Source organism: Peromyscus leucopus, chromosome 2 (genome assembly GCF_004664715.2).
Source record: "Peromyscus leucopus breed LL Stock chromosome 2, UCI_PerLeu_2.1, whole genome shotgun sequence".
Classification (NCBI taxonomy): Eukaryota; Metazoa; Chordata; class Mammalia; order Rodentia; family Cricetidae; genus Peromyscus; species Peromyscus leucopus.
The window spans coordinates 73,197,177-73,212,693 of record NC_051064.1 but is presented as its reverse complement, the minus strand read 5'-3'; the positions used below and the strand labels follow the sequence as shown (position 1 = coordinate 73,212,693).

At 38.1% G+C, this 15,517-nt stretch overlaps 1 protein-coding gene across 1 annotated transcript; it reads left to right on the top strand.

Moving 5' to 3' along the window:
- Nucleotides 1-1,358: 1,358 nt before the first annotated feature.
- Nucleotides 1,359-3,635, top strand: LOC114709038 (coiled-coil domain-containing protein 43-like). Its single transcript, XM_028892660.1, is given in 3 exon segments — nt 1,359-1,733; nt 1,735-1,761; nt 1,763-3,635. Coding segments are annotated over 3 exon segments (669 nt in total). The 3' UTR covers nt 2,030-3,635.
- The last annotated feature ends 11,882 nt before the right edge of the window (nt 3,636-15,517 follow it).

Below are 15,517 nucleotides of genomic sequence, written 5' to 3'. Positions count from 1 at the left end.
AAACTTCACCACCAAATACAAACAATGACAAAGTCATCATGTTATATAATAGGATAGAATTGTCCTAGGAACACCAGAAGGTATATTGTCTATATTACCTAGTTTACTCTTCTTATCTTGCAATTTAAACATCATGGTGTAAAGCCAAAAGTATTTAATTATGATATAAGACTCATGTTGGATAAGAAAGGAGTGGAAACAAAGATATTCATGTAATATAGGTCTCATATACACATTCCTAACAAGCATCTTCACAGCAAAATAAGGAGAATGTATGTATGGTGATTTTAATCTCCATTTCTGTGTCTGGTCATATAGTCATAGCTTGTGTTCATGACTGCCTACCTGTTTTATCACCCACTTTATCTTCCCTTACATGATCATGACTTTTTTCCTGGTGAGATGGTTTAAATCCTCACATATAAATGCTTCAGTCTGTTATTAATCCTAGCTAACCTAGACTTTATAAATCCCACTTGTTTTAATCACAGGGTATGATAATATTAAAAGGTACTCTACAGAATCTTAATCATGGAACAAAAGTTCAATTTCTCCTGGAAGCAGAATCAAACACCCTAGGCATCATAACAACTACCTTTTCTTGTTGACTCAAAGACAGAAAAGTAAAGTGTCCAGGCAGTGTCTTTAATTTCCAGCTTAATGAAATTCTTGTTGTGCTTTCCAGTGAAAACATTCCTTTCTATGACTTATAGGATAGAAGAGCATAAGGTTGTAGAGGAAAGAAGCAAAATTATGTATAGAAGAAAGATATGTATATATGTATATGTATATATGTATGTATATATATATATGTAAATATGATAGTGGATGCTGATGTTGAGCATATTAGATTTGTATAGAATCATAGTCCAGCTGTGGTGATATTTTATTTGTGCACCCCCATAAAGCTTATCTGGAGATGAGAGGAAAAAGCTAGCTACTATATTAAACATAAAGGTCAGGTAGTGGTAGCACATGTCTTTAATCCTAGCATTCGGGAGGCAGAGATCTATCCAGATCTCTGAGTTCAAGGCCACACTGGGAATAGAAGCATGGGGGGTGGTACACACCTTTAATCTCAGCACTAGTTAACCATAGAAGTCTGCAACTCTGTACAGACAGACATGAAGTGATAGAGTTGGGCGGAAAGAGGCAGTGATGAAGCTGGGTGAAGAAAGAAAGTAAGATGGCAGAGCACAGAGAGGTATATAGGTGTGAATATACAGGAAGTAGCTCTCTCTGGAGGCTGAGGAGTTGTTAGGGTGAGGCTGGCTGTAGCTTGTTCTATTCCTCTGATCCCTCAGTTTTCACCCCAATATTTGGCTCTGGATTTTTTATTAATAAAACCATTTAGCAGCATGGCGGCGCCCAGCGAAGTGGCGGCGGCAGTGCTCAGTGAAGGCGATGGCGCGGGCTTTGGATCCTGGCTGGACGGACGGTTGGAGGCGCTGGGAGTGGACCGGGCCGTTTATGGCGCTTACATCCTTGGTGTCCTACAGGAGGAGGAGGAGGAAGAGAAGCTGGACGCCCTGCAGGGTATCCTCTCTGCTTTCCTGGAAGAAGATTCTCTCCTTGATATCTGTAAGGAAATTGTGGAACGATGGTCAGAAACACAAAATGTCACCACCAAAGTAAAAAAAGAAGATGAGGTTCAGGCCATCGCCACCTTGATTGAGAAGCAGGCACAGATCGTGGTGAAGCCCAGGATGGTTTCTGAAGAGGAGAGGCAGAGGAAAAGCCGCCCTGCTGGCCCAGTATGCCTGATGTGACAGACGAAGAGGACGACGCAGATGAGAAAGACGACCTGGGTGCTTCGACAGCAAACGCCGGTTCTGACAAATCTCTCTTCCGAAACACCAATGTGGAAGATGTTCTCAACGCTCGGAAATTGGAGCGAGACTCGCTTCGGGATGAGTCCCAAAGGAAGAAGGAACAGGACAAGCTGCAGAGGGAGAAGGACAAACTAGCCAAGCAGGAGCGCAAGGAGAAGGAGAGGAAAAGGACCCAGAAGGGGGAACGCAAGCGATAACCTCGGCCCACTCCCTTCCTCCCGCCCACGAACTGATTGTGCGTCTGTGTATTTAAGAGAACTGAGACTAATGCATTTCCCCAAATTTCCTAAGGTTTTCCCCCTTTGTTTACATGTTCAAAAGGAAAAATCACAATCACTTGTAACTACAAAATGTGCCATGTTTTGGTGGTGTGAGCAATCAATTATAGTTAGTATCTTTACCAAAGATCTGGAATTAGGGTAACTTTTCTGTTTTAGTACTGAAATCCTGTGCTCTTCTGGCTTGTTTTTTTAAAAAAAGGTCTTCCCTCACTTTGTATAATTAGCCAGATTCAGAAAGCTAACATCCTGAAGGAAACATGACCATTCCTTCTGAGATTTAAAAAAAAAAAAAAAAAGAGTATAAATTGCTCCCTTGGCAATATTTGCCTCAAAATGTAGTGGTTTTTGCTTTGAAACGGGGTTTCTTTCATTCTGTAGTCTAGGCTGGCCTTGAACTCGGTGCAGTGTCCTTGGCTAAGTTTCTAAGCCTTAGGATTATGAGCATAAACGGCTACACCTAACTTGTGGTAGCAGTGTTTATGACTGAAGTAGCTAATGAAGAGCCCTACATAAATCCAGGTTTTATAAGGCATCAAATTAGGAAAGCGCAAGATGGCATTTGGGGTGTGATAGATCCAGTCATTTTTTTTTTTAATGTGTCAGCTTGGGCTCAAGCTGCGGTTGTGTTGACTGTCTACTTAGCATAAAAGGCCTTGGGGTCGATCCCCAGCAGTGAAGGAGAACTTAACCTATGGGAGAGTCAAGTATCTTTTAAAATAGAGAGCTACATACTTTTCATGTAGTCTTTGACCTTAAGAAGGATATGTCAGTTTGGGGTTTAAGGTTATCATTATTAGCAAGATAAATCCTGAGTTCCCTTGAATCCCCTTTTGATTTTAATCTTGATTTATTCTGCAGGCATGTCCAACCTTTTGACATTGTGACATGACTTTTTTTAAAACTCGAAAAAAAAAATCATGTTTTAAAAGTAAGTTTATGATTTTGTGTTAGACTGGATTTACGCTATCCTAGGCCACAGGTTGGACACACCTGCAACATGAGTGTTAAGACCTAATAATTCCTGGTTTAGAGAAACTGAAGGAATTACTTTTTTAGAGAAAAACACTGGAAATTTTGCTAACACAGATACTTAAGTGTATATATAGTTGGTGGTTAACAAACTTATGGAATGAGTGAGTGGAGTCAAGGGTGAGCAGAAACTCCAGTTCTGCCTCTCTACAGCCACGTCCAGTTGTAAACACAGTCCTTCTGTACTTGACTTTGGGCAACAGCTATCAAAAGCCTCAAGAGAACAATTTCTCTGACAAGATACAATAGATATTTTATACCAGGGGTTAGAAGACTACCACTCACAGGCCATGTTTGGCCCAGTCTTTTTTTGTATGGGGCAAACTAAAATGGTTTTTTACATTTTTAAAAGGTTATAAAAGAAAGACTTTCATGATTGAGACCATATGTGGCCTATAAAACCTAATATTTACTAGTATTTGGAGAAAGTCTTCTGACTTGTTTTTGTATAATTAGCTACCTTTGTGCAGAAGCAAAAAAAAAAAAAAAAAAACATGGTTAAGGAGATAATGCTGCCTCTTTATCCTACAACCATGACATTGCAAAAATAACCACCTTTTTCTTTTTTAAATAAACTTTATTTAAGTCAAAAAAAAAAAAAAAAAAAAAAAAAAAAAAAAAAAAAACCATTTAGCAATTCATCTTACATTCAGCCATCTAAAGTACTGTCACTCAGGTAGCATTACAGCTGAGTCACAAAAAGTCAAACCACCACTCTGATAAGGCATCTGATTTTAGATGGTTGGTATATAAGGTAAAGTTAATATTCCATCAACATGAGCCCCTTATCACACTTCTTTTGCAGTGAAGTCAGTGGGATACATTGATGGTGGACATGACATTCTCTAACTCTATGAATGATGGCAGAGTCATTGCCTATAGACAAGGAGCAAGCTTCTGCTCTGATATGGATATAATATTGCTCTTTTCATGGTAGAAGTAGTTCAATATAATCAACCTGCCATCATGTAGCTAGTCAATCCCTACAAAGAATGATGCTATATTAGGATTTAAGGTTGTTCTTTGCTACTAGAGACTGAGCTCTCATCTGTCTGCCCAGCCCAAGTCTTCCTTGCTGAATGGAAGCCTTGTTGCTGAACCCATGCATAACCTCTACCCCATCATCACAGTCACTTTGTTCACAAGCCCATTAGTGATGACAGCAGTGGCTTGGGAAAGAGGCTGAGTACTAGCCACAGAATGGATCATTCTTTCCAGCTGATTATTAGAATTCTCCTTTACTGAGGTCACACTTTGCTGAACATTCACATGGTATCTTCTTCTTCTGTTCATCCGGAAAAGTCTATCTATAAACTGCTACCTCAAATTTTGTACTCACAGATGTTTCACTGGTGTTCATTGCAAATCTGTGTCCGTCACCCAACCCACTGGCCACAGCACATGCATTGGTGTATAATTATACATCTGAGCACTTCTGCTTTACAAGTAATGTGAACAACCAGGTACATTAGTCAATGTTTAGTATACTGGGGGAACTTTACCCTCCTTCAGGAATGTCTGAGAAGGGCTGTAGTGCTGTGTCTATTCATATTAGTGTTGAACTTTCATATCACAGAGAACAATCTATAAAAGAGAGTTAAATCTTAGAACCAGACCCCAGAACAACTCCAAAGTTGTTTTTCTAGAGAAAAGTAGTTATCTATAGATAATAGCAAGAATTTGCTCCAAATTCAAAGGACAGAAATGATGATTCATTTACAGGGGACTGCCAAAGACTCCAGATGGCACACCTATTTGCCATCAATATTTCAAGCACCATTGAATCTGCAAAAGTGGCAGAGTTCCTTTCACAGAAACCTTAGTCTACTGTAGAATACCATTCTCCCTGGACTCAACATGAATTAGAAATTTCAGATTTCCAAATATTGTAAAGGAGTAAATGTAACACTCATAGTTGAGGAACAAAAGACTGATAAAGCAGTGCTTTAGAAAATTGCATTGTGAGGTCTTGAGTTCCTGGATCCATAGAAAATCTTACTAAAATAAGAGGCTGCAGAATTTTGTTTTAATTATTTCCTGTCCTGTACAATGTAAATGCCTTACTAGATCTATATAGCATGTCCTGTTGCTGGAGAGCTTCTCTCCAGGTTCCATTAAAGCCCTGCAGTCCCACAATCCACATATAAAATAATCACTCAGACATTTATATTACTTATAAACTGTATGGCCATGGCAGGCTTCTTGCTAACTGTTCTTATATCTTAAATTAACCCATTTCTATAAATCTATACCTTGCCACATGGCTGGTGGCTTACCGGCGTCTTTACATGCTGCTTGTCCTGGTGCTGGCTGTAGTGTCTCTCTTCCTTCTTCCTTTTTCCCCAATTCTCCTCTCTCTTTGTCCCGCCTATACTTCCTACCTGGTCACTGGCCATCAGTGTTTTATTTATATAGAGTGATATCCACAGCAATGTCCTCATTGTAATGGGCTAGTATGGTATCTCATGGAGGTTGCAAAGGTTCCTGTAAACTAAATTATAACAGTGGGGATGAGGGATACCTGAGGGGAGGTGTATCCTGATTGTTTTCAAGCTATAATCAAATGCTTCTGGCAAACCTTATTAATAGGTGTGAAGGGAGAAAATATTGTATTAATTTTCTGAGACAGTGAAACATTAACTGGTGTCACACCTATAATTGAAGCAAGTATTTATTGAATATTACTTTATTGCATCATCATACACTAAAATCCATCTACTCTCTGCACCAGCCAAGAAGGCAAGTTAAATGGGCTATGATCCACTAATCCACTAATCTACACCACTAATCCTACATCTTTTAAGTCAGTGTTGGCATTCACCTCTGAAATCCATTTGGGAATGCTCCTTTGTTTTCGGTTGACCATTTTCCCAATTAGAGGCATGTTTGATAGCTTGCACTTAATGTTTTGTACCACAATAATTTCTCCATCACAGTTCAAGGGACCAATGTGGAGATTCTGCTAGTAGTGATATCCATGTATACTCGTGATATACTCTGGAAGTAGAATTCCAGAGCATCAGAATCAATTAAAGGACACAGTAGACTTACGATGAGACAGGCTTGAGCCAAAATATCATGGATCAATTGATCCATGTAAGTTCTTCTTGTCACCAGAGGGCCATAATTTTGTCCTGGGTCCAGTGTCAGTTTGAAACTAGTATCAAGTTGCCTTTGACGATTTTATTATTTCCTTTTTGTCTCTGTCTTAGTTGCTTTTGCTTGAATTTCTCCATCATAGTGACTCTGATTATTCGATAGGATCCTCTTAAATTAAAGATTAAGGTAAGGATCAATAGGTCTTTTTGAGAAAGACCAGGAAAAATATCTACAGTGTCTAGTTTATCAGTGTCCCAAATATCCTTCCTTAAGAACTTAACCATTAAATCTGCAATTAGCAGAATTTATGGTCCTAGAATTGATGTACGAGCTAAGAGAATCTGTTTTTATGACTTTGTTTAGACTTTTGTTCACTTGACCTAGACATCTTCTGTTTATCCAGATCAATTAACAGTTTCATATTCGAACTATTTGTTTTACTCGAAGAATACAGTGATCAGTAGCCAACACTGGTCTAAAGAGGCCAGTGTATTCTGATGGCTGCTTTGACTTCGATGTCCAACGAAGTTACCACACTTGACTTGACTTGCATTTAACACTTTCAATTCAGTGACTCACTTATCATTGCAACATTTGTCTCACAGGGAAGCCTATTGCAGAGATCATTGAGAATATGGGTACCTTTCTCCAATTAATTTATTTATTTCTCACACTTGTGGTAAACGGCTTGTCTTTAGGACCTCCTAAATGCAGGAGCAATAAATGACAAACCTAATCTAACATTCTAATCTACCAAAACCTCAATCCCTTTTCTGAACATTAATTCAAAGCAAGCCTGGTGCTTCCAATTTGTTCATTGTAGGTCACCTTTCCATCCATGCTCTACCAGCCAAACAAACCATTACAACCTTTCCTAATTCCTTTGGCCACATCAATGCAAAGAATCTCTGATTAGTAAACTCATGTCAATAGATTGGCCTGATCCAAGATTATATTCTTTCAACCATGACTCCACACCCTTACTATCTATTCCCATACATATTCCTTGGACTTCTCTCTTCTTAAAAATTTAAAACTCAAGTAGGTGTTTTAAAGTGTGCCACATCTTTTCATGGATCACCTTACCTGCTGCCATTTGAGTATAGATGCCCTCTACAAACTATGATACACACTGTTGGTGATTTTGAAGAAGAGAGTAGTCTTGCAAAATAACTGAGAGTATGGATCCATTACAACTCCTGAAGTAACATATGGTTATTCTCTTAGAATGAAGAAGATTATTTAACTGTAGGAAGAGAGGCCAAATCTATTAACAAATAATATACACAGTATGTGAATCAATGTTCTGACCTTCCCAGGACTCTCCATTCAAATTTTCCAGATACTATTTCTTTGCAAACAGTATTCTCACTTTACTAGTAGACACTCTTTGAAGTAGGTGTTTCAACTTCTGTTTGGCTTCAACTAGTTGCTGTATATGATTGTAGATTTGGATTTCAGCAATCTCAATGCCACATATATGAAAGATAAAGATTTTTCTTAGGTACATATGTTTGAGGTTATTTATATGAGATTCATGCTGGAAATTTGAATCATTTAAGTCATGTCATTCACATCAATAGAGATAAGTAACCAGTCTTATTTTGCTCAATATTTTGACAAAAATGATATTATTATATAGTTTGGGTCATGGTGTTATATGATGGCAGTCCCAGCACTTATGAGAGAAGGGAAGAAGGGTAGAGGAGAGAAAGGAGGAGGAAGACACACACACACACACACACACACACACACACACACACACACACAAACACACACTCACACAAAATCATAAACTCCTGAAATCCTTTTAATATTATTATAAATATTTAGTTAATCATTTAAGCTTATCTGTTGTTATTTGGATAATTTCTGTTCTCTGATCATACCATAGACTATCAGTATTCACTTAAATATTGAAACACAGTCATTAGCTCAGTTAATTATAATCAGATTAGGAAGCCAATTCTGGATACTCCAGACCAGTTCAAAAAATTCATTCTTTAAATTGAAATTTAAGTCCTTTAGAACCACTCTTTGTACCAAAGTCTACATCTGTACAAGTTCTCCATAAAACTGGAACTGATAGCATATATTGAGAGACACAGAAAGATATTTATTAAGGAACTGGCTTCCAACATTATGGGGGCTGGCAAGTCCCAAACTGTGTACTGTGAGTAAGCAAATGGAGTGGAGATGGAAGAGAACCAAGGGTTTATTCCACTCTGAGCTCAAAGGTCTGGAAATGGAGACAGCAAATGATTCTGTTTACAGTCTGAAAGTTCTGTCCCTCCAAGAAAGGCATTGAACAGACAGAACTCTCTCTTATACTGGAGTCAGACTTTCTCTTCTATTCAGATCTTCCATTGATTGTATGAGGTCCACTTACATTAGAGATGATAATTTCTTTACTCAAAGCACTGATTCATATGTTAATCTTGTCCAAAAATTCCATCACAGAAGAATCCATAATGATGTTGGACTAAGTAGCTTGATACACACATAAAATTAACCACTGTGGCACTATTAAATTGTTTTTCATTGAGTCAATCTTAGGGTCTCACATACACCAAGGTGATTTTAAGAACTTCTATATCTTAGAGAGACAGAAAAAAAAAACAAAAACAAAAAAAACAAACTTCATCCATGGCAGAATCATGAGAGTATTTGAGGGGGAAAAAAAAATCAAACTTTAAAACTATGAAGAAATGAGCCACAAAGATTCTTGTGTAAAGAGCCTTTCATTTGGTTAGAAAAAGAAAGCAGTGCCAGTAACCATGAGTATGTGAGTATTTTATAGGTTCTACAAATAGAAAGGATGCAAGAATCATTTGCACAGAGATGAGAACAAGAAATAGTGATAAAAATAGGTCATGGTTATAACCAGAGATCAGATCACAAATTATCTGACCAGAAAAGATACATGGACTATGTTCTATTTTGTGATAAATAAGAATTGCAAGAATTTGAGTAGGACACTTATATGAAATACTTTGGGAAAACACGGAAATACAGGAGACAAGAATAAAAGTGGGATGGTAGATAAAGAGCATGTTACTGTGATTCAGTTTCAATTCAATGGGAAGGGAATACAGATTATCCACTCACTGATGCATGCCCTTAAATGCCCCAGTTTGAATGTTACTTTCCACATTCACAGTCTTATCTTCCATGCACACCTTCCTTCTGTATCTCAAAGTGCAAAACAAAAGCTGTAAAGACCATCAGCCACCCTGATCTCAGAGGCCAGATACTAACCCTCAGGATTTCCCTTTGCAACATCAGAAACAGTAGGCTTGTAAGTCTCTAAATATGTGAAGCACCACCACAAGTCAACTTTGATTTAAAGCAAAGGAGCTGGCATTGCTTGAAGGTGAGGTCACTGGAACTGGAGCCTTGATGAAGTTTCTCAGAAAGAAAACATTGTGCTGTGTTTGTGTCTCACTCCCATTCCTCCTCCCCTCTCACTTCACTTCCCACCACCACATGTGAGTTGGCTGTAGCTGAAGCTCCATGGACAGAACAAAACCCATTGAATTTTGAGCATATCAAACAGCCTATCCAAAACCAAATAGAACTTCCCTCAACCTGAGCATAGTTCTCCAAGTGTTGATTGAAGAAGACTGAGAGAGGAAGCTACTTTAAGCCTGTTAGAGAAAACAACACTTGGGGTGTGCTCATGGAAATTGCTACATAATAAGGAGGCTGATTCTCCCTCCATGAGTCAGAGTCTGGCCACTGTAAAACTATGGAGGAAAAATCCTCTGGTGTTTACGCACAGGCAAAGCTTCCAGGTTTGTGACTCTATTAACAAGACCAGGGACCAGGAAGCAGGATACCCAGCTTTCATGATTAACACATCCCTAGAGGTCACAAATGCCTGAAATGATTCATTTTGCTTGGCATTGGCACTGGTGTGTGCTTCTGAAAAGTTGAAGCAATAGCATATGTCTGCTGCAGGGTTATTACAAGTATTTGGTGGTATTAGACAGAGTAAACTCCAAAGTTATTGGTGACAGAAACCTGTTTTGCTCTCATACTTTAATTAATATTTATATCGAAGGCTCTGTGTCCATCCCGATCCTCTTTGGAAATGGGAAGAGTGCTTAGCAGAGAAAAAATATTTAAAATCATGTTGTTTTCTTGTAAAGGTGAAAATACTGATAGTTTTAAAATTATAGGCACTCCCCCTGCTTTTTCACAGGTAGGACAAGATACACATTAGGAGATGATTCCTCAGGATCGGTATGAAACCCCTTCCTTCTCCAGTTTTCTCATCTTATTTGATGTCTTCATTGTGGTATTCACCTAATTGCTCTAAACAAGGTCATCTTTGATTGCACATGTGTTATAAAGAAATCATGCTTCACTGACTAAGGGACATAACTCATGGCTCAATCTCATGTTATTAGTAGTAAATACACATAGCAGAAGGAGATTGGATGGATAAGACTAGTAACTGTTATATGAATCATCTCAATCTTGTGGAGAACTCATTTATAAAACTAATATCAATAGGAACTCAGTAGTAGAAAGAACACAGAATTGATGTCCCCCAATTGATCTTATTAATTACCAATATGGAAATTCACCAAAAAAGTAGAGTTTGTTTACTTTGGATCAAGGAGCACATATCTATCAAATGGATAAGACTGATATTTTTCTTCCCCAAAGACAGTGTCTATCCCTGTTATCAGTCACTGTAGGAGCTTTCTTATCCTGTTGGTGATGATGAAGGCCAAGAAGGTTCCAGAAAGATGAAAGATATGTTCCCTCTGTGAGCTGTCTTTGCAATATTTGACCTCATAAAATGTGAAGTAACAGGAAGATGCTTGAGAAAGCTCAGGTTTGGTGAGGCAGAGAAATGAGAGGAAGAAAGAACTAGATAGATGAGGTCAGGTAAGACACCATGAATTGATATTTGACTGGAGATTCTACCAGAAGCTGCTTCTAGGTTAGTTATGTGACTGCTCTGTGCTGAGGGTTCATTTTATTATCCCCAACCTGTTAGGAGTATGTCCTCACCCTTTGTGAGGACAAGAGGCAGGAATGAGTATGGCTTACTGAGGACACAGTGCCAGTAGATGACAGTCTGGCGAGGACCATTGGCAGCCTAAAAAGATGGATGATGTCACGACTAAGAGGCAGATGGTGTAGAGGAAATAAGGAAATTACTCTGCCTACATTTGTTGGAGAGTCACCTGGAAAAGTCTTCTAAATGGCCAAGAGACAGTAGGTGGGGTGGAGCCCCATTTTTTTGGCAACTAGACTGACTGCAAATGATGCTACAATCACTTTGCTATAAAAGTAAATGAGGATTATTTTAGAGTCTGGAGCCATGTCCAGAGGCAAGTGGATCATATAGAGATGAAGACACAGCTGCCCTAAGGGATTCATAGTTGGAGTATTCAGTGTATCTCAGTGGACGTACAATTGTTCCTGCACTCCTCCATGAGGAAGGCACAAAAATTACCTTATCAATTCCCATCCCTGTAAACAGCTTCTCATAAGGCCTAGCAAGGGATGAATGTGAGACAGAAATTTGAAAATTTCATGTACATGGCAAACAATTTTTTCAGTCTAGAAGAGAAGACCAAGTCCATTGTACACACTCAGCAGTCAGCTTCCTGACCAGTTTTCAGAAGGAGCTCAGGGCCTTTTTCACAGGTATGATGCCAGTACACCCACACTAAGCTGGACACTATGTTTGGAAATTAAGTCTCCTTGAACTCTTATAAAATCCTTAACTGTTTATTTGAATTCGTATTATGAGGGTAGCAATCAACAGGATGAAAAGGCATGTACCTAGGCTTCCATCCCATGCTTTCTGGATATTCCTAAACACACTCTCCACACCTTCATAGGATGACTTTTTACATCTTACCATCTGATGCTTGTAATACAGCCATCTTTTATTTCCAAGCCTTGACCTGTGACTTTTTCTGTCTTCCACCTAATACAGGGAGAACCCTGATAGTGCTGATTGTTATAAGAGATCTATTTAATTATTGTCTTCCATTTTCAATGAGACCCTGAGCACAGCTCAAATGATGTTTTGAGGGAAAGCATTCACGCCTTGTTTATCAGGGATCAACATTGTGGTAACATACACCATGGTGACAACATGTCAGTGCTTCTTGATGAGTCATTGATGAAATTGAGTCTCTGATCACCACTGAACATTGTATCAGGCACATGCTTGTGTGGAGTCTGTCATTCTTTTAAAATTCCTTGCCCTACTGTGTTGGTGTAGTGAACCAAGGAAAACAAAGACTGAATTTTCGGCTCCTGCTATCCAATTCTGCATCAATCTAGTAGTTGTTGGAAAAGGTAAGAAGGTAGCCAGATGCAAGCAGTGTATTGAGACTTTGGGGCACCTGAAGTTGCCCACTGGATATCTTAATGCTGAAGAGAAGACAGAATTAAGTTGCAATAGAAAACACTGTGCATCTGGAGAGAGACACTATCTCAAACAGGAAAACATATTGTATGACCTTTAATAATGCTTTTCCCAGAGACTTCCCCAAGTCAATGCCATCTTAACTTGTCCTTGGCCCTGATGCTGCTGGGCCCTACCCCTAACCCCAGCAGACTTCTTTCACTGAGGTGTAGACCATGCCAGCCAGAACAAGTGAGCAATTTGCCTAACAGGAGAACTGCACCCCTCCCTGGATTCTGTCCCCATGACCCTTTCCCAGGCCCATGCAATCCCTGCTAGTCCCTGGCCCTTCTGATAGGCCCTTCCCCAAACCCCAGAAGACTTCCACCAAGCAGACCCAGGCCATACAAGCAAGAACAGGTGAGTGATCTGCCTGTATCTTATCACATCACCATGGATTAAAGTTGGAGTTCAACAACATCACAAACTGCAGAAAACTTACAAACTCACTGAAACTGAACAACTCTCAACTGAATTACCACTGAGTCAATGAAGAAATAAAGAAAGAAATTAAAGACTTCCTAGAATCCAACGAAATGAATGCACAGCACACCCAAACTTAGGGAAAACAATGAAAGCATGCTAAGAGGAAAGCTCATAGCACTAAGTGCCTGCATAAAGAATTTGGAGAAATCTTACACTAGCAACTTAACAGCAACACCTGAAACCTCTAGAGCAAAAAGAAGCAAACACATCCAAGAGGAGTAGATGGCAGGAAATAATAAAACTAAGGGCCGAAATCAATAAAATAGAAACAAACAGAACACCACAAAGAATCAATGAAATCAATGAGTTGGTTCTTTGAAAAAATCAACAAGATAGACAAATCCTCATCCAAACTAACTTAAAGGCAGAGAGAGAATATCCAAATTAACAAAATCAGAAATGAAAATGAGGACATAAAAACAGACATTGAGGAAATCCAAAGAATCATTAGGTCATACTTCAAAAAATGTGCATTGCACATGACAGAAAAATCTAAAAGAAATGGATAAATTTCTTTTTTTTAAATTTCTTTTATTTATTTATTTATTTTTCAGATAAATTTCTTGAAAGATACCATATGCTAAAATGTAATAAAGATCAGATAAACAATTAAATTAGACTTTTATCCACTAAGGAAATAGAAGCAGTCATTAAAAGTCTCCAACTAAGAAAAACCCAGGGACAGATAGTTTCAGTACAGAATTCTACCAGACTTTCCAAGAAGATATAATACCAGTACTCTTCAAATTATTCCACAAAATAGAAACAGAAGGAACAGTGACAAATTCTTTTTATGAGGTCCCAGTTACCCTGATACCCAAACCACACCGAGACTCAATAAAGAAAGAAAATTACAGACCAATTTTCCCCATGAACATTGATGCAAAAATGCCTAACAAAAGCCTGGCAAACTGAATCCAGAAACACATCAAAAAGATTATTCACCATGATCAAGGGGGCTTCATCCCAGAGATTCAAGGAATGTTCAACATACAAAAGTCTGTCAATTTAATCCACCATATAAACCAACTGAAAGAAAAAAAAAAACACATGATCATCTCATTAGATTCTGAAAACACCACTGACAAAATCCAACAGCTCTTCTTGATAAAAACCTTGGAGAGATCAGGAATACAAGGAACATATCTAAATATAATAAAAGCAATATACAAAAAAAAATCAACAACCAACATCAAATTAAATGGAAAGCAATTCCACTAAAATCAAGAATAAGAAAATGATGTCCACTATCTCCATATCTATTGAATATAGTACTCAAAGTTCTAGCTAGAGCAGTAAGTCAACCAAATGAGATCAAGGAGATACAAATTGGAAAAGAAATCAAAGTGTCACTATTTGCAGATGACATGAGAGTATACATAAGCAATCCCAAAATTTCTAACAGGGAACTCCTACAGGTGATAAACAGTTTTAATAAAATGGCTGGATACAAGACTAAATAAAAACAAAAACAAAAACAAAAAACAGTAGCCCTCTAATATACAAACCATAAAAGGGCTGAGAAAGAAATCAGGGAAACAACTCCCTTCATAATAGCCAAAAACAATATAAAATATCTTGGGATAATTCTAATGAAGCAAGTGAAAGACCTGTATAACAAGAACTTCAAGTCTTTGAAGGAAGAAATTGGAGAAGATATCAGAAGATGAAAAACTCTCCAAGCTCATTGATAGGTAGGATTAATGTAACAAAAATGGCATCTTACCAAAAGCAATCTACAGATTCAATGCAATCCCCATCAAAATTTCAACACAATTCTTTACATATCTTGAAGCAACAATACTCCACTTCATATGGAATAACAAAAAACTCAGGCTAGCTAAAATAATCCTGTACAATTAAAGAACTTCGAGAGGCATCACCATCCCTGATTTCAAGTGATACTATAGAATCATAGTAATAAAAACAGCATGGTATTGCCATAAAAAGGCAAGTGGATCAATGAAATTGAATCAAAAACCAAGACATAAATCCACACAACTATGGACACCTGATTATTGACAAAGAAGTAAAAATTATACAATAGAAAATAGAAAGCATCTTCAACAATTGGTGCTGGCTTAAATGGATTTTGGCGTGTAGAAGAATGCAAGCATATTTATATCTTTCACCTTGCATAAAACTCAAGTCCAAGTGGAACAAAGACCTCAACATAAATCCAGTTATACTGAACGTGAGAGAAGAGAAAATGGGAAATAGCCTTGAATACATTGGCACAGGAGAAAACTTCTTGAATAGAACACCAATAGCACAAACTCTAAGGTCAACAATTAATAATGGGACCTCATAAAACTGAAAAGGTTTTATAAGGCAAAGGACACAGCCAATAG